The sequence below is a fragment of the Pelobates fuscus genome, chromosome 10 (genome assembly GCF_036172605.1).
Source record: "Pelobates fuscus isolate aPelFus1 chromosome 10, aPelFus1.pri, whole genome shotgun sequence".
NCBI classification, from domain to species: Eukaryota; Metazoa; Chordata; class Amphibia; order Anura; family Pelobatidae; genus Pelobates; species Pelobates fuscus.
Genome location: NC_086326.1, coordinates 3,340,540 through 3,365,020, shown reverse-complemented (window position 1 = coordinate 3,365,020; position 24,481 = coordinate 3,340,540). Strand labels below are relative to the sequence as shown.

The window sequence follows — 24,481 nt, the reverse complement described above, 5'->3', positions numbered from 1 at the left end:
GGAATGGAGTTCTGCTCATCTTCACAGGTGTCCCTTCGAGACTTTCCTGGCTTATACACTATGTGATGGTAAGCGGACAGGCTTTATTATGGCCTTCTCACTCACACCTGTAACAATAAAATTTGTAATCCACAATAATTCCTCGTTACTCCGACTGAGTAGTGCGTTTCAACCGGATCTTGCAGGGATTCTCTGGATCTGCTGTAACTTGCCAAGAATCGACTGCTGCTGGTTTAACCCTGGAGTGATGTATCCACGGAGTCACTTCTGCTACTTTTATCGCTGTAGGGGTAGACAAAAGAACAACATAAGGACCTCTCCACTTGGGCCCTAACGGTACATTATTCCACTCTTTAATCCACACTTGATCTCCTGGATGATAACTATGAACAGGGGGATAAATATTCACCGGTAATCTATCTTGTACCCATTTCTGTACCTCCTCCATAGTCTTACCCAACTCTACAACCTGCTGCCGAGTAATTCCTTCTCCCAACTGACTCAAGTCCCCCCTTAAGTTACCAAGTACGGGAGGTGGTCGCCCATACATGATTTCAAAAGGAGAGAGGCCCATCCTTCTGGTAGGGGTACTGCGGATTCGCAATAAAGCTATGGGTAAGAGAACGTTCCACTTAAGTTGGGTTTCCTGACACATTTTAGCCAACTGGTTCTTTATAGTTCTATTCATTCTCTCTACCTTACCAGAACTCTGGGGTCTATATGCAGTATGAAGCCTCCACTTTATACCAAGCATATGAGTCAGTTGTTGTAGGCACTGATGAACAAAAGCTGGACCATTGTCCGATCCTATAGAACAGGGTAGTCCATATCGGGGTATTATTTCTCGTAGCAGGAATCTTACAACTTCTCCTGCTTTCTCTGTACGAGTAGGACATGCTTCTACCCAGCCTGAATAGGTGCACACAATTACCAACAGGTAACGATGTCCACCCGACTTAGGCATCACTGTAAAGTCTATTTGTAGATCGGACATGGGGAGTCCCCCCATAAACTGAACTCCTGGTGGCTTTACTGGTCCTTGTCTTGCATTATTCTTAGCACACGTTACACATCTGCGTACAATGGCCTGAGTCAAGTTGGACAATCTTGGTATGTAGAAATGTTTCCTGAGAGATTCTTCAGTACTGTCTCTCCCAGAATGTGTCCCGTTGTGATAATTTTGGACAATTTCTACCGCTAGTGATGCTGGTATGACTATTCTTCCATCTTCTAGCTGATACCACTTGTTCTCCAAATACTTTCCCGGTTCAGTCTTTAACCACTCCTCTTCTTGAGCTGTATAAACTGGAGTCCATTGGGACAGTGGAGTTGGTATAAGAGCAGCTATATGCCCCACATACTCCTGTCTTCCTGATTCAGCAGCACGCTTAGCTGCACTATCTGCCATCCGATTTCCTTTGGTTACATCACCATCTCCTCTCAGATGCGCTCGACAATGTATGATACCGACTTCTTTCGGCTCCCACACTGCTTCCAATAGTTGTAGGATTTCGGCTGCGTACTTGATTTCTTTGCCTTCTGAATTCAGTAGTCCTCTTTCTTTATACAAAGCTCCGTGGGCATGAGTGGTTAAAAACGCATACTTAGAGTCCGTATAGATATTTACTCTTAAACCTTCAGCCAATTGTAACGCTCGTGTTAGTGCTATTAATTCTGCCTTTTGTGCTGATGTTCCTTTCGCCAGTGGCCGAGCTTCTATCACCTTGTCTATTGTTGTCACTGCATATCCTGCATAGCGGATCCCTTCTTTCACATAACTACTGCCGTCGGTGTAATATTGAACATCGGGGTTCTGGATGGGAAAATCACGAAGATCTGGTCTACTTGAGAATACTTCATCCATTACTTCCAAACAATCATGTTGACTTTCAGTAGGTTGTGGCAAAAGGGTAGCTGGATTTAAGGTGTTTACAGTCTCTAAATGCACTCTTGGGTTTTCACACAACATTGCTTGATACTTGGTCATACGGCTGTTACTAAACCAATGATTTCCTTTGTAATCCAACAACGTCTGTACTGCATGTGGGACTCGTACATAAAGTTCTTGACCCAGAGTGAGTTTATCGGCTTCAGCTACTAGCAGGGTGGCTGCAGCTACGGCTCTTAGACAAGGTGGAAGTCCGCTGGCCACTGCATCCAGTTGCTTAGACATGTAGGCAACAGGTCTTTGCCATGATCCCAAGTACTGTGTCAATACTCCCACAGCCATTCTTCTTTGCTCGTGTACATACAGGTAGAATGGTCGTGTGTGATCAGGTAGACCTAATGCTGGGGCACTCATCAAAGCCTTCTTCACATCTTCAAATGCCGTTTGCTGTTCTTGGGTCCATAAGAAGGGGTCGTGCTCTGTACCTTTGATAGCTGCGTACAGAGGTTTTGCTAGTATCGCATAGCTGGGAATCCATATCCTACAGAAGCCTGCTGCCCCCAAGAATTCTCGCACTTGTCTTCTATTCTTGGGTATTGGTATTTGGCAGACAGCTTCTTTTCTCTCTGGCCCCATAATTCTTTGACCTTCAGAGATATGGAATCCTAGATACTTGACAGTTGGCAAACACAACTGAGCCTTCTTTCTAGACACCTTGTATCCTGCCTTCCAGAGAATGTGTAGTAGATCGTGCGTTGCTTGCTGACAGATTTCTTTTGTAACTGCTGCTATCAACAAGTCATCTACATACTGTAACAATACACACTCTCCTGGGATGGACTCGAAATCCAATAGATCTTGACTTAGGGCTGAACCAAATAGGGTAGGTGAATTTTTAAACCCTTGGGGCAGTCTTGTCCAAGTCATTTGGCGTTTTGAGCCCGTTACAGCGTTCTCCCACTGGAAAGCGAAAATACATTGACTTTCTGCGGCAATTCGGAGGCAAAAGAAGGCATCTTTGAGATCTAAGACTGTGAAGTAAGTAGCCCCGCCCGGAATTAAAGCAAGCAGGTTATATGGATTGGGTACAACTGGATGTATACTAACAACCGCATCATTGACTGCTCTTAAGTCCTGCACAGGTCGATACTCATCTGTACCGGGCTTTTGAACAGGCAGCAATGGGGTGTTCCAGGGGGAAGTACAGAATTTTAGGATACCATACCGTATGAACTTATCCAGATAGGATTGGATGTTCTTCTTAGCCTTCTGCGGAATGTGATATTGTCTTAGGCTCACTGGATAAACCCCATGTTTCAGTTCAATTTTTATTGGTGGAATATTGCGGGCCAGTCCTGGTGGGTTGTTCTCTGCCCAAACTCCTGGTATGTTAAACAATGTCTCATCACTCCTAGGGTTTTGGCTAGTCAACACTGTATAAAGTCGCCACTCTTCTTCCTTTGGTACGGATAAAGTCATAATACCTGAAGGTCCATTAAACTTTAAAGATGTTGTTCCATCTGGTAGGAACGTAATCTGCGCTTGTAATTTGGATAGCATATCACGTCCCAGCAATTGGACTGGACATTCAGGCATATAAAGGAATTGGTGTTTTACTACGTGGCCTCCCAATGTACAGAGTCGACTTTTAAGAACCGGTCTTTCAGCACTTCTTCCAGTTGCTCCTATCACAGTAATAGTCCTTCCAGATGGAGGAGCAACTAGATTAGTCACCACTGAATGTTCAGCACCAGTGTCGATCATGAACGCACTCCTCTTTCCCCCTATTGATACATCGACCATAGGCTCCGCTCGACCAAGGGGGATGGAGCCCGGTCGGTATCAATAGTCCTCCATGACCGTGTCAGCCAATCCTACGAAGTCCCTACCTTCTCTATCGCGGGACCTTTGCGCTGCTGGAATATACCTATCTTCCCTAACACTTCCTCTGTTCCCATTACTCCCTCTATACCCATTACTCCCTCCGGGGCCTCCTCTACCTCTCGCTCTGCCTCTAAAGTTTCCGTAGCCTGCCCTGGGTTGGTGTCAGGATCGGGACAGGGATCCAACACGCAGAGTACAAAGAGTGGAAAGGTACGTATACCGGGCCTTAGAATGGCCGGACTAACGTACCGAGAGTAAAGAATAGTCAGAGGCAAGCCGAGGTCGAGGGAACGAGAAGACAGATAAGCGAGAGACAAGCCGGGTCAAGGGATAACAGAGAAACAGGGTAGTACAACGAGCCGAGTCAAAACCAAAAGAGCAAACTAGAATACCAGAGCACTGAGTGACTAGACAAGCTAGAACCACGACAGGGCAATGAGCTGAAGTAAGGAGTAAGCTTAAATACCCTGGCTCTGGATGGAAATCACGCCTCTGACAAGTACCGATTGGATATCGGACACTTGAGTGACAGATTGCTCGTGCTAGCGTCATGACGTCACGTATTGAGCGTCCTGCTAGAAAAGGACGTGGATTCCTCGCGGCCGGTGTTTAAGTGACTGGATGAACCGCGAGGAACGGAGGAAACAGCTCGCCTGGACGGATACACCACCAAGTCTCTACCTCCCTTAGAGGTAGAGGCCTCAGGTACCCTGACAGTACCCCCCCTCTCAGATACGCCCACCGGGCGGAATGAACCGGGGCGAGATGGGAAGCGAAGGTGAAATGCTCTGCGAAGGCGAGAAGCATGGACGTCCTCCTGAGGTACCCAACTCCTCTCCTCAGGACCATATCCCCTCCAGTTGACCAGATATTGCAATTTTCCCCTTGAAATTCTGGAGTCAATGATGGAGCTGACCTCGTACTCCTCCCGACCCTCCACCTGAACAGGACGAGGCGAGGAGACCTTAGAGGAGAATTTGTTGCAAATGAGGGGTTTCAACAAGGAGACATGAAAAGAGTTAGGAATGCGTAAGGCAGGTGGCAGAGCAAGGCGATACGCAACCGGATTGATACGAGTGAGAACCCTGTAAGGGCCTATGTAACGAGGAGCAAATTTCATGGACGGAACTTTTAGGCGAATATTCTTAGTACTCAACCATACCCTATCCCCAGGAACAAAAACAGGAGCCGCTCTTCTATGTTTGTCAGCGTGTTTCTTGAACAGCGAGGAACTATGTAATAGAATTTGTCGAGTCTGATCCCATAATTTCTTCAGGTTGGCGACATGATCATCAACCGACGGTATCCCCTGAGAAGAGGAAACCGAAGGAAAAATCGAAGGATGAAAGCCATAGTTCATGAAGAAAGGGCTAGAGCGAGTTGAATCGCAAACAAGGTTATTGTGTGCGAACTCCGCCCAAGGAATCAGACCGACCCAATCGTCCTGGTGTTCGGAAACAAAGCAACGCAGATACTGTTCGATCTTTTGATTAGTACGTTCAGCAGCTCCGTTAGACTGAGGGTGATAGGCAGAGGAAAAGTTCAATTTGATGCCCATTTGAGAACAAAAGGATCTCCAGAAACGTGAGACAAATTGAGAACCTCTATCAGAAACAATCTCTGAAGGAATCCCATGTAGGCGAAAAACTTCTCTCGCAAAAATCTCCGCCAATTCAGGAGAAGTCGGAAGTTTAGGTAATGGCACGAAATGGGCCATCTTGGTAAATCTATCCACCACCGTGAGAATAACAGTCTGTCTTTTGGAAGCAGGCAAATCAACGATAAAGTCAATGGACAAACAGGACCAAGGTTTCTCAGGAATGTCCAAGGGGTGTAACAGGCCACATGGGGATGCATGAGATAGTTTAGTCTTGGCACAAGTCTCACAAGCTGCGACGAACTCCTCAATATCCTTACGAAGTGAAGGCCACCAGAAATCCTTGGATATCAGAGAGTACGTCTTGCGAATACCAGGATGACCAGCTATTTTACTCTCATGAAAACATTGTAAGAGCTCCAGTTGAAGTTCAGGAGGAACAAAGTTTCTTCCCTCAGGAGTGTTTCCGGGAGCTAGATGTTGTGACTTCAAGATCTGGTCAAGTAGCGGGGAATGAATTTTGAGACTGGTATTAGCAATAATATTGCATTTGGGTACAATGGAAGACAAAAGTGGTTCAACTGAAGCAGAGGGTTCATATTGGCGAGATAGCGCATCGGCTTTAGAATTCTTTGACCCAGGTCTGTAAGTCAGAACGTAATTGAAATGGGTAAGAAACAACGACCAACGAGCCTGCCTGGAGGACAGACGCTTGGCCTCTCCGATATAGGACAAGTTTTTGTGGTCTGTCAGGATGGTAACAGGATGTAATGTACCTTCCAATAAATGTCTCCATTCTTTCAAAGCCTTGATAACCGCTAGTAATTCTCTGTCACCAATGTCATACCTGCTTTCAGTACCGGTCAATTTTTTAGAGAAAAATCCACATGGATGTAATGGTTTATCAACACCCAACCTTTGAGATAGAACAGCACCTAAACCAGTCTCTGATGCGTCTACCTCGAGCAAAAATGGCAGAGAAGTGTCAGGGTGAACTAAAATTGGAGCGGAAGCGAAAAGCTCCTTGAGAGTCTTGAACGCAAGGAGAGCTTCAGTAGTCCAATTCTTAGTGTCAGCCCCCTGTTTGGTCATGTTAGTGATAGGTGCAATAATGGAAGAATAGCCCTTAATAAAGCGCCTATAATAATTGGAAAAACCAATAAATCTCTGTATGGCTTTAAGACCTGTGGGTAAAGGCCACTCTAGAATGGATTGGAGCTTATCCGGATCCATCTTAAATCCCTCCCCAGAGATCACATAGCCGAGAAAGGTTACCTGGGTTTGATCAAAGCTACATTTCTCCAACTTGCAGTACAAGCCATGCTGGAGAAGCTTGTGCAAAACCCTCCTGACTTGTTTGTGATGAATCTCAATGTCACTAGAATGAATGAGTCTATCATCTAGGTATACAATGACGCACTCTTGCTGAAATTCCCTAAGAACCTCATTAATCAGATCTTGGAATACTGCTGGCGCATTGCATAACCCAAAAGGCATGACAGTATATTCATAGTGGCCATATCGAGTATTGAATGCCGTCATCCACTCATGTCCCTGCTGGATTCTCACCAAGTTATATGCCCCTCTGAGGTCTAACTTGGTGAAAATTGTAGAGCCCTTCAAACGATCGAAGAGTTCGGTGATCAAGGGAATCGGGTAGGCATTTTTAATGGTTATCTTATTCAAGCCTCGATAATCAATACAAGGTCTCAAAGAACCATCTTTCTTTTTAACAAAAAAAAATCCAGCCCCGGCAGGGGAGGAGGACCTCCTGATGAATCCCTTGTCTAAATTCTCGTGAATATATTCCTCTAGGACTGAGTTCTCCTTTATAGATAATGGGTATACATGACCTCTGGGAGGCATGGTACCAGGGAGTAGGTTAATTTTGCAATCAAAGGACCTGTGTGGGGGTAAGGTATCGGCTTTCTTTTTGTCAAATACTGCCTTTAAATCTAAATACTGAGGCGGAATTTGTGTCTCTGTAGGATTGTCAGAGGTATTCGATGTATTAGTTAATCCAAGAGGTAAGACCTTCCGCAAGCATTTTTCTTGACAATTCTCTCCCCACGAAACTATCTCCCCTGATTCCCAATTAATAATAGGGTTGTGTCTCCTCAGCCAGGAGTACCCCAGAACTATGGGAATAGACGGAGAAGAAATGAGCATCAAGGATATATCCTCTTTATGCAGGATGCCAACAGTCAAGTTAATCGGTATGGTCTCATGAAAAATAACAGGCTCAAGTAACGGTCTACCATCGATGGCCTCAACAGCCAGAGGTGTCTCTTTTAACTGGGATGGAATAGCATGCTTGGCAGCAAAACCCTGATCTATAAAGCTCTCAGCAGCTCCAGAATCGATTAGTGCCATAGTCTTAACTACTCCCTTCTCCCACTTTAAAGAAACGGGTAACACAAGCCTGAGCTCCTTGTAGTTGTGAATAGAGGACAAAGTAGAAACACCCAAGACCTGTCCTCTAGAGGAACTTAGGTGCGAGCGTTTCCCGAACGATTGGGACAATTTAGGCGTAAATGACCCCTGACTCCACAATACATACATAAACCCTCCCTTCTCCTGTACTGTCTCTCCCTTTCAGTGAGATGAGTACTGCCTATCTGCATAGGTTCAGGAATACGTAAGTCTTCGAACTCAGAGATTTGAAAGGTAGGCGCTAGTTTAAAGGAGGGTCTACGGGTCCTATCTCGAGTGTTCTGCCTCTCTCTTAAGCGTTCATCAATACGAGATATAAAAGAAATTAAATCCTCCAAATTTTCAGGGAGTTCTCTAGTAGCGACCTCGTCAAGAATTACATCTGATAACCCATTCAGAAACACATCTATATAAGCCTGTTCGTTCCACTTAACTTCTGCCGCCAAGGATCTGAACTCTAGTGCATAATCCACAAGTGTTCGATTGTCCTGTTTAAGGCGCAACATTAATCTAGCTGCATTGACCTTTCTGCCAGGAGGGTCAAAAGTTCTTCTAAACGCAGCTACAAAGGCATTATAATTATAGACGAGTGGATTATCATTCTCCCATAAAGGATTGGCCCATCTTAAAGCTTTTTCAATGAGCAGAGTAATAATAAATCCAACCTTTGCTCTATCTGTAGGATAAGAGCGGGGTTGTAGTTCGAAATGGATGCTAATCTGGTTTAGAAAGCCACGACACTTCTCCGGTGACCCGCCATAACGTACTGGTGGGGTAATACGGGAAGAAGCACCTACAGTGGCTACCTCTAGACCTGAGACTGCAGGAGAGATAGAAGGAGTACGTGTCTCCTCAGGTGGATTACTAGCACGAGACAAAAGTGCCTGTAGTGCCAAAGCCATCTGATCCATCCTATGTTCCATGGCGTCAAACCTGGGATCCGAAGAACCAAGCTGACTGTTTGTACCTGCAGGATCCATTGGCCCTGTCGTAATGTCAGGATCGGGACAGGGATCCAACACGCAGAGTACAAAGAGTGGAAAGGTACGTATACCGGGCCTTAGAATGGCCGGACTAACGTACCGAGAGTAAAGAATAGTCAGAGGCAAGCCGAGGTCGAGGGAACGAGAAGACAGATAAGCGAGAGACAAGCCGGGTCAAGGGATAACAGAGAAACAGGGTAGTACAACGAGCCGAGTCAAAACCAAAAGAGCAAACTAGAATACCAGAGCACTGAGTGACTAGACAAGCTAGAACCACGACAGGGCAATGAGCTGAAGTAAGGAGTAAGCTTAAATACCCTGGCTCTGGATGGAAATCACGCCTCTGACAAGTACCGATTGGATATCGGACACTTGAGTGACAGATTGCTCGTGCTAGCGTCATGACGTCACGTATTGAGCGTCCTGCTAGAAAAGGACGTGGATTCCTCGCGGCCGGTGTTTAAGTGACTGGATGAACCGCGAGGAACGGAGGAAACAGCTCGCCTGGACGGATACACCACCAAGTCTCTACCTCCCTTAGAGGTAGAGGCCTCAGGTACCCTGACAGTTGGTCTCTCTCGTACTGCTCTCTTTGCGGACATTCGTTCCTCCAATGCCCTTCTTCCTTGCAATACGCACACTGATCCCTACTCAAAGGCTCCCTACTCCATCTATTATTGCCTCTATCTGGGCCCCGTTTATCTACGCCTGCGATCGCTACCGCTAGCATATCAGCCTTTTTACGCATCTTGCGCTCCTCCTCTTTCTTGCTTTCTGTTTCCCTATTCATATAGACCTTATTAGCTACCTCCATTAGTTGGGAGATTGACATACCTGCAAACCCTTCTAACTTTTGTAGCTTGCGCTTAATATCTCCGTATGCTTGGCTGACAAAGGCGGAGTTAACCATTCGGGAATTGTCTGCGTCTTCCGGATTAAAGGGGGTATACAAGCGGTATGCCTCCAATAATCGGTCATAAAAGACACTGGGCGCTTCATCGCTTTTCTGGATCACCTCAACTGTCTTCGACATGTTAATGGCTTTCTTTCCTCCGGCTTTCATGCCAGCAATTATAGCGTCTCTATAGGCTCTGAGTTGAACCATATCAGCACCATTTACGTTCCAATCGGGATCGGTGTTGGGATAGTGTGTCGCGGCCCATGCTGCTGGATTGGCTTGGTTCAAAGCACGGGCTCTATCCTCTAATGCTTTAATGGCTGCTTGATTTATTCTTGTCCTTTCCTCATTGTTAAATAAAGTCATTAGTAACTGCTGGCAATCAGCCCATGTCGGATTATGCGTCTGTACTATTGAGGTGAACAGATCAGTCATAGCTTGTGGTTTCTCAGTATACGAGGAATTATGGGTCTTCCAGTTTAAAAGATCGGTTGTGGTAAATGGGACATATACGAAGACTGGGTCAGCGTGTGCCATTTGACCTGCGGCATCGATATAAGCTGACCCGGGATTCAGACTAAGAGGCATCTGATAGTGCTTTAATTGTTGGGCACCAGTCAACTGTCGGGTTTGGATGGGGCTACGTAGAGAGGCGTCAGTCATGGGTTCCGGTCGGGGAGAGATAGGGTATGGGGATGTGGGAGGTCGGTTTTGGGAAAAGGTCGTAAATAGAACACTTCGGGCCGAGCTAGATGAAGCTTGACCGGAAGTCTGAAGTGGCGCCAAATCAGGATATTCGTTTCTAATGGAGGTTGGTCTATCTGGTTCCGGAAGGGGGGATTTAGTACGAGGGGGGGTGGATCCTGCACTGGAGGAGGAAGCGGAAGTGGATGAGGGTAATGAGGGAAGGGTTACAGGACTTCCTGTATTTGCGTCACTTCCTCTTACCGGAAAGTAAGGGGGCGGCAAAGGGATCTCGGACTCAGGGGGCGTGTCCAAAATGGGCCTAACACCAGTCCTAGTGGACGAGCAAGTCCTAGCTACCATGAGGCGACACTGCTCCTCGTGGCATGTCTGGAGCCATTTTGGCGAGTCATTTACGGCCTGTCTCCAACAGTCAATATAAGGAAACTGGCCGTAAAGTTCAGGCCTACCCGATACAGCCACGTGTAAGCGCTGTACCAGAGTTGGATCCAAACTGCCACGTGGCGGCCATGCCGCAACCAAAGTAGGCCACTCCCTAGTACACAAAGTGACCAAACGTACAGGAGACATCTTTACCCCAAAATCACAAACTTTGAATCCCTTTTTAAAATTCTTAACCATACATCCTAAGGGATCCGGAATCGTTGACTGCGACGCACCCATATTTAACAGTGGAACGTCGTCGACAACGATTACTATACACGCGTACTATTCAACAGTCACACCCGTTTCCTCTGGCAACAGCACCACGTGGTACGGTTACCAAGTGAAACGTACACAATAACAATAAACACTCAGGGAATTCCCGTACACACACAGCTGCTACACCAGTCACTATATAATCAATATTATGCCCTTTGGCGTAACTACACAGTCACCCACGCTATAATTCTCTATATACGAATTACCCGTCTATAACACACCCCAGTAACATCGTCTTTTACAAATAGCGGTTACAGTACGGTTAGCATAGGTCAAAGCACAAGTTAAGGTCACAATACAATTATTAGTGGTTATGGTGTTAAACATGCAATGGACGACAATGATTAGTACTTATTATACAATGTCAGTAAATATACAGGGTTATGGTACCGTGCACTATAATACAGCAACACACTATCAACACTCTCGCTAGACGGCTGAGCTCGCGCTATCTAACAAGATATACACTTTACTAAAACAATCGTTTAACACATTTACAATTCCCAACTAAACTATTGGCCAGTACCTTGAATGGACTACCTAAAACTATATACACCCGTTTTGGTTAGCCACACTGCCCAATCACCACATATATAGCGAGCTAGAGAACCGAATTTACACAGGCGCCTCTTAGTCGCACTATACAACGAGCTAGAGAACCGAATTTACACAGGCGCCTCTTAGTCGTACTATCAAAAGTCTAGTGGGTTCCAAATTTACACGCCTTCCCACTTAGCCCAGATAGGATGAGAACTAGCGAACCGAATTTACACAGGCGCCGCTTAGTCTCCCGGTCCCTCCGACCTAGCGAACGTAATATACACCCTAGAACGCTAGTCTAGACAAGACACCGGTGTCCGGCTAGGGCTATCTTACACCTGGACCCCGCCTGACTAACCAAATCAAACGGTCTGACTAAAGAGCGTTCGATCGAGCGGTGCGCCTTCGCTCCTTCCCTCCGACAGAGGGGGCAGATACAGATTCAAAAACCCCTTTGGGCCTACCGCACAATCGGTATACCCCTAGCGGGTCCTGCCGTCTAAAACAGCAGTTATCTTACCTCCTCGTTCCTGAACCTGAGTTCACACTCATCGACGGGGACACCCCAGCACTTCTCACGTAGAGGCCGATGATCTCCTGGACAACAGACCAGTGGCGCCGAGACGAAGGGAGGTCCACGCAGAAGTTCAGGGGTGCAGCCGTAGAGAACGTGGGCAAAGATAGACCGTCTCACGCCTCTGCCTCTCAGCTACCGTTGAACGATGAGCTTCCCGGCCAATGCACCAAATGATACCGGAGAAACTGACGGAAGCCAAGCACAGAGAGATGGACACAGGTTTCTTCAGGAAGGAAGAGATTCTTTATTGGATCACCGATCGGGACTCAGAGGGACTAGCGTCACCAAAATACAGCAAAGTCTGAGTACTGAATACATAGAGTACATTCCTTATATAGCACTGTAGCTCCTCCCACAATTAACTACACCCACACATACCCTTAACCTATTTAATAAATAGAGTCTAAACTCATCCATCCGGTCTAACCACGTGGCTCATCTGATACAAAGGAGAGGGACGCGTAATTCCAGTTCTTACATTCCTGCACCTGGTCAGTACAGTGATGACAGTATCTTAGCTACGTGTTATTAACTAACTGATACTACAAACACATATACATACATATGCCTTGTGGCAATCTTAGCCTGCTAAACTTGTATTTTACTGGAATTACATCACAGTTGTGTCTGTGTGTATTTGTGTGTGGATCCATGTGTCAGTGCATGGTTGTGTCTGTGTGTGCAGTCTGTATAACCATTTGCTTCCTTTGCACAGATGCTGTTTACAGTCCCCCTTTCATACAGGGCCAGGCTTGGACTCGCTGTGAAGCATTAACACAAGTGCCCTATTTTACTCTCCAAAGACGGATGCAGACTGAGCGGTAAGTACATGTATGGCATCGTAGTCAGATTTACAAATTATGATTGATATACAGGAAATTGAATGTGCCATCTTTTAGTAACTGGGGGAGGGAATTTCTTGTTGTACCCTTCATATCCTGAGCAGGATATTAAAAAAGCTTTCGAATCAGGAAAACCAAGCAAATGCCCCAAAGGAGAGCAAACACACACATTTTGCACATTAAAGCCGTTTTATTTGTGTTTTCAGAAACGAGGAAGTGGATAAAGTTATGTCTGAACTTCTTGAAGTAAAATCAATGTAAGTAGAATGAATACCAGAATATAGCAATAAGTCCAGGGCTAATGTTTAAGTCAAGGCTCGACAAATCCCGGTAGCATTGATCAGCTCCCGTCTCAATCGTCGTGCAGCTCTGGGGGAATTCTATAGAACATCGGTGTACCGGCAGGAAGTGAAGGGAATGACACCAAGTAAAGACAGCTCTGCTCAGCGATCCCATTCCCCTGCGCGGCCTCTGCTCGGGAAGGAAGTCATTACAGTTCCCTTCACTTCCTCCGAGTGCACAGAGACAGCAACAGCAGCAGCCTACTCCAATCAACCCAACCAGTAATGTGTCACCTGCCCAGTCCCACCGGATCCCAGGGAAGTTACCCTCCTGAACCCAAAAGGTGGGAAACAGGAGGCTGGCTAAACATGCGGTATGTACATTCACACTTATTACTGGGATAACAGAGCCCCACAGTAATAATACTCCCAGTAATGTGTCTGAGTGTATAACAGAGCTCCACAGCAATAATACTCCCAGTAATGTGTCTGAGTGTATAACAGAGCTCCACAGCAATAATACTCCCAGTAATGTGTCCGAGTGTATAACAGAGCTCCACAGCAATAATACTCCCAGTAATGTGTCTGAGTGTGTAACAGAGCTCCACAGCAATAATACTCCCAGTAATGTGTCTGAGTGTATAACAGAGCTCCACAGTAATAATACTACCAGTAATGTGTCTGAGTGTATAACAGAGCTCCACAGCAATAATACTCCCAGTAATGTGTCTGAGTGTATAACAGAGCTCCACAGCAATAATACTCCCAGTAATGTGTCTGAGTGTATAACAGAGCTCCACAGCAATAATACTCCCAGTAATGTGTCTGAGTGTATAACAGAGCTCCACAGCAATAATACTCCCAGTAATGTGTCTGAGTGTATAACAGAGCTCCACAGCAATAATACTCCCAGTAATGTGTCTGAGTGTATAACAGAGCTCCACAGCAATAATACTCCCAGTAATGTGTCTGAGTGTATAGCAGAGCTCCACAGCAATAATACTCCCAGTAATGTGTCTGAGTGTATAACAGAGCCCCACAGTAATAATACTCCCAGTAATGTGTCTGAGTGTATAACAGAGCTCCACAGCAATAATACTCCCAGTAATGTGTCTGAGTGTATAACAGAGCTCCACAGCAATAATACTCCCAGTAATGTGTCTGAGTGTATAGCAGAGCTCCACAGCAATAATACTCCCAGTAATGTGTCTGAGTGTATAACAGAGCCCCACAGTAATAATACTCCCAGTAATGTGTCTGAGTGTATAACAGAGCTCCACAGTAATAATACTCCCAGTAATGTGTCTGAGTGTATAACAGAGCTCCACAGCAATAATACTCCCAGTAATGCTCCACAGCAATAATACTCCCAGTAATGTGTCTGAGTGTATAACATAGCTCCACAGTAATAATACTCCCAGTAATGTGTCTGAGTGTATAACAGAGCTCCACAGTAATAATACTCCCAGTAATGTGTCTGAGTGTATAACAGAGCTCCACAGCAATAATACTCCCAGTAATGTGGCTGAGTGTATAACAGAGCCCCACAGTAATAATACTCCCAGTAATGTGTCTGAGTGTATAACAGAGCTCCACAGCAATAATACTCCCAGTAATGCTCCACAGCAATAATACTCCCAGTAATTTGTCTGAGTGTATAACAGAGCTCCACAGTAATAATACTCCCAGTAATGTGTCTGAGTGTATAACAGAGCTCCACAGTAATAATACTCCCAGTAATGTGTCTGAGTGTATAACAGAGCTCCACAGCAATAATACTCCCAGTAATGTGTCTGAGTGTATAACAGAGTTCCACAGCAATAATACTCCGAGTGATGTGTCTGAGTGTATAGCAGAGCTCCCCAGCAATAATACTCCCAGTAATGTTTCTGAGTGTATAATAGAGCTCCACAGCAATAATACTCCCAGTAATGTGTCTGAGTGTATAACAGAGCTCCACAGTAATAATACTCACAGTAATGTGTCCGAGTGTATAACAGAGCTCCACAGTAATAATACTCCCAGTAATGTGTCTGAGTGTATAACAGAGCTCCACAGTAATAATACTCCCAGTAATGTGTCTGAGTGTATAACAGAGCTCCACAGCAATAATACTCCCAGTAATGTGTCTGAATGTATAACAGAGCTCCACAGCAATAATACTCCCAGTAATATGTCTGAGTGTATAACAGAGCTCCACAGCAATAATACTCCCAGTAATGTGTCTGAATGTATAACAAAGTTCCACAGCAATAATACTCCCAGTAATATGTCTGAGTGTATAACAGAGCTCCACAGCAATAATACTCCCAGTAATGTGTCTGAGTGTATAACAGGGCTCCACAGCAATAATACTCCCAGTAATGTGTCTGAGTGTATAATAGAGCTCCACAACAATAATACTCCCAGTAATGTGTCTGAGTGTATAGCAGAGCTCCACAGCAATAATACTCCCAGTAATGTGTCTGAGTGTATCACAGAGCTCCACAGCAATAATACTCCCAGTAATGTGTCTGAGTGTATAACAGAGCTCCCCAGCAATAATACTCCCAGTAATGTGTCTGAGTGTATAACAGAGCTCCACAGCAATAATACTCCCAGTAATATGTCTGAGTGTATAACAGAGCTCCACAGTAATAATACTCCCAGTAATGTGTCTGAGTGTATAACAGAGCTCCCCATCAATAATACTCCCAGTAATGTGTCTGAGTGTATAGCAGAGCTCCACAGCAATAATACTCCCAGTAATGTATCTGAGTGTATAACAGAGCTCCACAACAATAATACTCCCAGTAATGTGTCTGAGTGTATAACAGAGCTCCACAGCAATACTACTCCCAGTAATGTCTGAGTGTATAACAGAGCTCCACAGCAATAATACTCCCAGTAATATGTCTGAGTGTATAACAGAGCTCCACAGTAATAATACTCCCAGTAATGTGTCTGAGTGTATAACAGAGCTCCACATTGATAATACTCCCAGTAATGTGTCTGAGTGTATAACAGAGCTCCACAGCAATAATACTCCCAGTAATGTGTCTGAGTGTATAACAGAGATCCACAGCAATAATACTCCCAGTAATGTGTCTGAGTATATCACAGAGATCCACAGTAATAATACTCCCAGTAATGTGTCTGAGTGTATAACAGAGCTCCCCAGCAATAATACTCCCAGTAATGTGTCTGAGTGTATAGCAGAGCTCCACAGCAATAATACTCCCAGTAATGTATCTGAGTGTATAACAGAGCTCCACAACAATAATACTCCCAGTAATGTGTCTGAGTGTATAACAGAGCTCCACAGCAATACTACTCCCAGTAATGTCTGAGTGTATAACAGAGCTCCACAGCAATAATACTCCCAGTAATATGTCTGAGTGTATAACGGAGCTCCACAGCAATAATACTCCCAGTAATGTGTCTGAGTGTATAACAGAGCTCCACAGCAATAATACTCCCAGTAATGTGTCTGGGTGTATAACAGAGCTCCACAGTAATAATACTCCCAGTAATGTGTCTGGGTGTATAACAGAGCTCCACAGCAATAATACTCCCAGTAATGTGTCTGAGTGTATAACAGAGCTCCACAGCAATAATACTCCCAGTAATGTGTCTGAGTGTATAACAGAGCTCCACAGCAATAATACTCCCAGTAATGAATCTCAGTGTATAACAGAGCTCCACAGTAATAATACTCCCAGTAATGTGTCTGAGTGTATAACAGAGCCCCACAGCAATAATACTCCCAGTAATGTGTCTGAGTGTATAACAGAGATCCACAGCAATAATACTCCCAGTAATGTGTCTGAGTATATCACAGAGCTCCACAGTAATAATACTCCCAGTAATGTGTCTGAGTGTATAACAGAGCTTCACAGCAATAATTCTCCCAGTAATGTGTCTGAGTGTATAACAGAGCTCCACAGTAATAATACTCCCAGTAATGTGTCTGAGTGTATAACAGAGCTCCACAGCAATAATACTCCTAGTAATGTGTCTGAGTGTATAACAGAGCTCCACAGCAATAATACTCCCAGTAATGTGTCTGCGTGTATAACAGATCTCCACAGCAATAATACTCCCAGTAATGTGTCTGAGTGTATAACAGAGCTCCACAGCAATAATACTCCCAGTAATGTGTCTGAGTGTATAACAGATCTCCACAGCAATAATACTCCTAGTAATGTGTCTGAGTGTATAACAGAGCTACACAGCAATAATACTCCCAGTAATGTGTCTGAGAAAATAACAGAGCTCCACAGCAATAATACTCCCAGTAATGTGTCTGAGTGTATAACAGAGCTCCACAGCAATAATACTCCCAGTAATGTGTCTGAGTGTATAACAGAGCTCCACAGCAATAATACTCCCAGTAATGTGTCTGAGTGTATAACAGAGCTCCACAGCAATAATACTCCCAGTAATGTGTCTGAGTGTATAACAGAGCTCCACAGCAATAATACTCCCAGTAATGTGTCTGAGTGTATAACAGAGCTACACAGCAATAATACTCCCAGTAATGTGTCTGTTTGTATAACGGAGCTCCACAGCAATAATACTCCCAGTAATGTGTCTGAGTGTATAACAGAGCTCCACAGCAATAATACTCCCAGTAATGTGTCTGGGTGTATAACAGAGCTCCACAGTAATAATACTCCCAGTAATGTGTCTGGGTGTATAACAGAGCTCCACAGCAATAATACTCCCAGTAATGTGTCTGAGTGTATAACAGAGCTCCACAGCAATAATACTCCCAGTAATGTGTCTGAGTGTATAACAGAGCTCCACAGCAATAATACTCCCAGTAATGAATCTCAGTGTATAACAGAGCTCAACAGTAATAATACTCCCAGTAATGTGTCTGAGTGTATAACAGAGCCCCACAGCAATAATACTCCCAGTAATGTGTCTGAGTGTATAACAGAGATCCACAGCAATAATACTCCCAGTAATGTGTCTGAGTATATCACAGAGCTCCACAGTAATAATACTCCCAGTAATGTGTCTGAGTGTATAACAGAGCTCCACAGTAATAATACTCCCAGTAATGTGTCTGAGTGTATAACAGAGCTCCACAGCAATAATACTCCTAGTAATGTGTCTGAGTGTATAACAGAGCTCCACAGCAATAATACTCCCAGTAATGTGTCTGAGTGTATAACAGATCTCCACAGCAATAATACTCCCAGTAATGTGTCTGAGTGTATAACAGATTTCCACAGCAATAATACTCCCAGTAATGTGTCTGAGTGTATAACAGAGCTCCACAGCAATAATACTCCCAGTAATGAATCTCAGTGTATAACAGAGCTCCACAGCAATAATACTCCCAGTAATGTGTCTGGGTGTATAACAGAGCTCCACAGTAATAATACTCCCAGTAATGTGTCTGGGTGTATAACAGAGCTCCACAGTAATAATACTCCCAGTAATGTGTCTGAGTGTATAACAGAGCCCCACAGTAATAATACTCCCAGTAATGTGTCTGAATGTATAACAGAGCCCCACAGCAATAATACTCCCAGTAATGAATATCAGTGTATAACAGAGCTCCACAGCAATAATACTCCCAGTAATGTGTCTGGGTGTATAACAGAGCTCCACAGTAATAATACTCCCAGTAATGTGTCTGGGTGTATAACAGAGCTCCACAGTAATAATACTCCCAGTAATGTGTCTGAGTGTATAACAGAGCTCCCCAGCAATAATACTCCCAGTAATGGGTCTGAGTGTATAACAGAGCTCCCCAGCAATAATACTCCCAGTAATGTGTCTGAGTGTATAACAGAGCTCCCCAGCAATAATACTCCCAGTAATGTGTCTGAGTGTATAACAGAGCTCCACAGCAATAATACTCCCAGTAATGTGTCTGAGTGTATAACAGAGCTCCACAGCAATAATACTCCCAGTAATGTGTCTGAGTGTATAACAGAGCTCCACAGCAATAATACTCCCAGTAATGTGTCCGAGTGTATAACAGAGCCCCACAGTAATAATACTCCCAGTAATGTGTCTGAGTGTATAACAGAGCTCCACAGCAATAATACTCCCAGTAATGTGTCTGAGTGTATAACAGAGCTCCACAGCAATAATACTCCCAGTAATGTGTCTGAGTGTATAACAGAGATCCACAGCAATAATACTCCCAGTAATGTGTCTGAGTATATCACAGAGCTCCACAGTAATAATACTCCCAGTAATGTGTCTGAGTGTATAACAGAGCTTCACAGCAATAATTCTCCCAGTAATGTGTCTGAGTGTATAACAGAGCTCCACAGTAATAATACTCCCAGTAATGTGTCTGAGTGTATAACAGAGCTCCACAGCAATAATACTCCTAGTAATGTGTCTGAGTGTATAACAGAGCTCCACAGCAATAATACTCCCAGTAATGTGTCTGAGTGTATAACAGATCTCCACAGCAATAATACTCCCAGTAATGTGTCTGAGTGTATAACAGATCTCCACAGCAATAATACTCCCAGTAATGTGTCTGAGTGTATAACAGATCTCCACAGCAATAATACTCCCAGTAATGTGTCTGAGTGTATAACAGAGCTCCACAGCAATAATACTCCCAGTAATGAATCTCAGTGTATAACAGAGCTCCACAGCAATAATACTCCCAGTAATGTGTCTGGGTGTATAACAGAGCTCCACAGTAATAATACTCCCAGTAATGTGTCTGGGTGTATAACAGAGCTCCACAGTAATAATACTCCCAGTAATGTGTCTGAGTGTATAACAGAGCCCCACAGTAATAATACTCCCAGTAATGTGTCTGAATGTATAACAGAGCCCCACAGCAATAATACTCCCAGTAATGAATCTCAGTGTATAACAGAGCTCCACAGCAATAATACTCCCAGTAATGTGTCTGGGTGTATAACAGAGCTCCACAGTAATAATACTCCCAGTAATGTGTCTGGGTGTATAACAGAGCTCCACAGTAATAATACTCCCAGTAATGTGTCTGAGTGTATAACAGAGCTCCCCAGCAATAATACTCCCAGTAATGGGTCTGAGTGTATAACAGAGCTCCCCAGCAATAATACTCCCAGTAATGTGTCTGAGTGTATAACAGAGCTCCCCAGCAATAATACTCCCAGTAATGTGTCTGAGTGTATAACAGAGCTCCCCAGCAATAATACTCCCAGTAATGTGTCTGAGTGTATAACAGAGCTCCACAGCAATAATACTCCCAGTAATGTGTCTGAGTGTATAACAGAGCTCCACAGCAATAATACTCCCAGTAATGTGTCTGAGTGTATAACAGAGCTCCACAGCAATAATACTCCCAGTAATGTGTCTGAGTGTATAACAGAGCTCCACAGCAATAATACTCCCAGTAATGTGTCTGAGTGTATAACAGAGCTCCACAGCAATAATACTCCCAGTAATGTGTCTGAGTGTATAACAGAGCTCCACAGCAATCTAGTTCTAAATTACATTTTAGTTCTATAAATTGTTATTAGTAAGTCGCCTGAAAGTTCTCTGAACAGCCAGCCCCTGGCCACCCCTCCCCCCCCCCCCCCCCCCCCCATTCACACCCCTAAAATGAAAGTGTCCCTTTTTGCATATTTGAAATGTTTCTCGGAGTATAGCAATATTCAGGGAATCTCTCTTTATATAAGAGACAATGGATATGAACCGATGCACAGGGAGCCCTAATCTTTTTGGATTACAGACTAGATGGATAAGGGAATTGACAATATCAAATCTCACATATTCTATTAATTGTCTACTCTTAGGGGACATTATTAACTCCCGGGGGGTCTGCATATTGCGTCTCACGTTCCCCTTAATTCTGCCAGTGAATATCCAAAAATATTTACCTTTTGTTAAAGTAACCTCTGTTTTGGAAAGTTAATTCGACATAATTTAAAGTTTAGTGCAGAGGTCAGCAATTTACAGCACTCCAGAAGTTATGGACTACATCACCCATAATGCGTTTACAGCTGAAACACTGGCAAAGCGTCGGGGGGATGTAGTGTATAACATCTGGAGTGCTGACTCTAGCTAGCGAATTAACCCACTTGTGGATGCAGCATTTTTATTAACACAATCAAGAGGAAAAGAATAGTAAAATAATCTTTATCCTGTCGGCACCAACAATGTGTTCGTAAATAATTAGAATTTAAAAAGCTTTTCATTCTTTAACAAGGTTTTATTATTAACTATTTCTTGCCCATAAACAATCCCAGAGCAGATTTTATTAGAATTGCGTGCCAGATACGGGGAGATTCTCAATAAGCAGTAAACTGGGAATCATTATAAAAAGCTCTGTGATTATTGATGTTTTTCAATAACTGCGTAATTGTAAATGTATTGTGGCCCCAAACAGCTAGTGTATAAAAAATGAAAAAAAAGGTTCAATAAAAGTGCTCTACAAAAAAAAAAAATGCAATCTTTATGGCCTATTGTCTGGAACACACAAATCTTATTAATATTTCCTATTTACAGTTGGGTAACAGCCCAATTCGGGTAGTCTCACATGGAGTGCCTGGAGGAGGGGGGGCACTGTACCAGACGGTTTTCATTTTTCTTCTCAACACATTAGGGTTAAAAGCAATATAGAAAATCAGAAATAAGGTCTTTTGATGTTTTGTTGGGCGGCGAGACATTGGAAGCGTATGGAACAGACATGGTAGCCAGGAGCTGAGCCCAGACAGCACTACATGAAAGGAGGGCCGCAATGGCTTTACTGAATATCCTGCTGGCCCATTCAGAGCCGGGCGAGAGGCGTCCCTCTTTATGAACTTTGATTGGTCTGGCTGATAAAACTTAATCTAATCCTGAAAAGTGAGGAGGAGAGAGTGTGAGTCTATTAACACTCTCGCTGCTCATAAGCTTTGCAATTAACCCCTTTTGGTGCCAGAATGCCAAGCAGAATACTGAGTGGCGCTGGAGCGCCCAATGCAGGGATATGACATCAACGTCCCTCGTAGTGTAGGCCACCATGTGCTACGGCCTCAGGTGGCCATCATGGAGGAATGTGGATAAGGTTGCTTTTTGAGATAAAGATGAAAAAAGCAAGGTATTGCAAGTAAAGCTTATTATTATTACTAAAATACAGCAATATTTCAACATTTTCCAACTATACGCAAATATAAAATTGTGCGTCCACTGGAAGACTTATCCCAGCCTGTAGGAAGAGACACAAGCTCATAGTGTTGGGATACACTTGGTTAAGTGGTTTGCAGGAAGTAATTGGAAAAATACACAGTTTTGCGTTCCATGTCTGGGTGCCATGTCCCTGTCTGCCACTGTCTGGGTGCCATGCCCCTGTCTGCCACTGTCTGGGTGCCATGTCCCTGTCTGCCACTGTCTGGGTGCCATGTCCCTGTCTGCCACTGTCTGGGTGCCATGTCCCTGTCTGCCACTGTCTGGGTGCCATGTCCCTGTCTGCCACTGTCTGGGTGCCATGTCCCTGTCTGCCACTGTCTGGGTGCCATGTCCCTGTCTGCCACTGTCTGGGTGCCATGTCCCTGTCTGCCACTGTCTGGGTGCCATGTCCCTGTCTGCCACTGTCTGGGTGCCATGTCCCTGTCTGCCACTGTCTGGGTGCCATGTCCCTGTCTGCCACTGTCTGGGTGCCATGTCCCTGTCTGCCACTGTCTGGGTGCCATGTCCCTGTCTGTCACTGTCTGGGTGCCATGTCCCTGTCTGCCACTGTCTGGGTGCCATGTCCCTGTCTGCCACTGTCTGGGTGCCATGTCCCTGTCTGCCACTGTCTGGGTGCCATGTCCCTGTCTGCCACTGTCTGGGTGCCATGTCCCTGTCTGTCACTGTCTGGGTGCCATGTCCCTGTCTGCCACTGTCTGGGTGCCATGTCCCTGTCTGCCACTGTCTGGGTGCCATGTCCCTGTCTGTCACTGTCTGGGTGCCATGTCCCTGTCTGCCACTGTCTGGGTGCTATGTCCCTGTCTGCCACTGTCTGGGTGCCATGTCCCTGTCTGCCACTGTCTGGGTGCCATGTCCCTGTCTGCCGCTGTCTGGGTGCCATGTCCCTGTCTGCCACTGTCTGGGTGCCATGTCCCTGTCTGCCACTGTCTGGGTGCCATGTCCCTGTCTGTCACTGTCTGGGTGCCATGTCCCTGTCTGCCACTGTCTGGGTGCCATGTCCCTGTCTGTCACTGTCTGGGTGCCATGTCCCTGTCTGTCACTGTCTGGGTGCCATGTCCCTGTCTGTCACTGTCTGGGTGCCATGTCCCTGTCTGCCACTGTCTGGGTGCCATGTCCCTGTCTGCCACTGTCTGGGTGCCATGTCCCTGTCTGCCACTGTCTGGGTGCCATGTCCCTGTCTGTCACTGTCTGGGTGCCATGTCCCTGTCTGCCACTGTCTGGGTGCCATGTCCCTGTCTGCCACTGTCTGGGTGCCATGTCCCTGTCTGTCACTGTCTGGGTGCCATGTCCCTGTCTGCCATTGTCTGGGTGCCATGTCCCTGTCTGTCACTGTCTGGGTGCCATGTCCCTGTCTGTCACTGTCTGGGTGCCATGTCCCTGTCTGCCACTGTCTGGGTGCCATGTCCCTGTCTGCCACTGTCTGGGTGCCATGTCCCTGTCTGCCGCTGTCTGGGTGCCATGTCCCTGTCTGCCACTGTCTGGGTGCCATGTCCCTGTCTGCCACTGTCTGGGTGCCATGTCCCTGTCTGCCGCTGTCTGGGTGCCATGTCCCTGTCTGCCACTGTCTGGGTGCCATGTCCCTGTCTGCCACTGTCTGGGTGCCATGTCCCTGTCTGCCACTGTCTGGGTGCCATGTCCCTGTCTGCCACTGTCTGGGTGCCATGTCCCTGTCTGCCGCTGTCTGGGTGCCATGTCCCTGTCTGCCACTGTCTGGGTGCCATGTCCCTGTCTGCCACTGTCTGGGTGCCATGTCCCTGTCTGTCACTGTCTGGGTGCCATGTCCCTGTCTGCCACTGTCTGGGTGCCATGTCCCTGTCTGTCACTGTCTGGGTGCCATGTCCCTGTCTGTCACTGTCTGGGTGCCATGTCCCTGTCTGTCACTGTCTGGGTGCCATGTCCCTGTCTGCCACTGTCTGGGTGCCATGTCCCTGTCTGCCACTGTCTGGGTGCCATGTCCCTGTCTGCCACTGTCTGCGTGCCATGTCCCTGTCTGTCACTGTCTGGGTGCCATGTCCCTGTCTGCCA

At 45.5% G+C, this 24,481-nt stretch overlaps 1 protein-coding gene across 1 annotated transcript in view; it reads left to right on the top strand.

Annotated features, from left to right (window-relative positions):
* Positions 1-24,481, top strand: part of LOC134575022 (uncharacterized) — a 61,714-nt gene that overhangs the window by 15,906 nt on the left and 21,327 nt on the right. The window contains exons 4-5 of the mRNA XM_063434153.1: positions 12,923-13,028; positions 13,256-13,306. Of these exons, the coding sequence (XP_063290223.1) occupies positions 12,923-13,028; positions 13,256-13,306 (157 nt within the window). The remainder of the gene's footprint in view (positions 1-12,922; positions 13,029-13,255; positions 13,307-24,481) is intronic.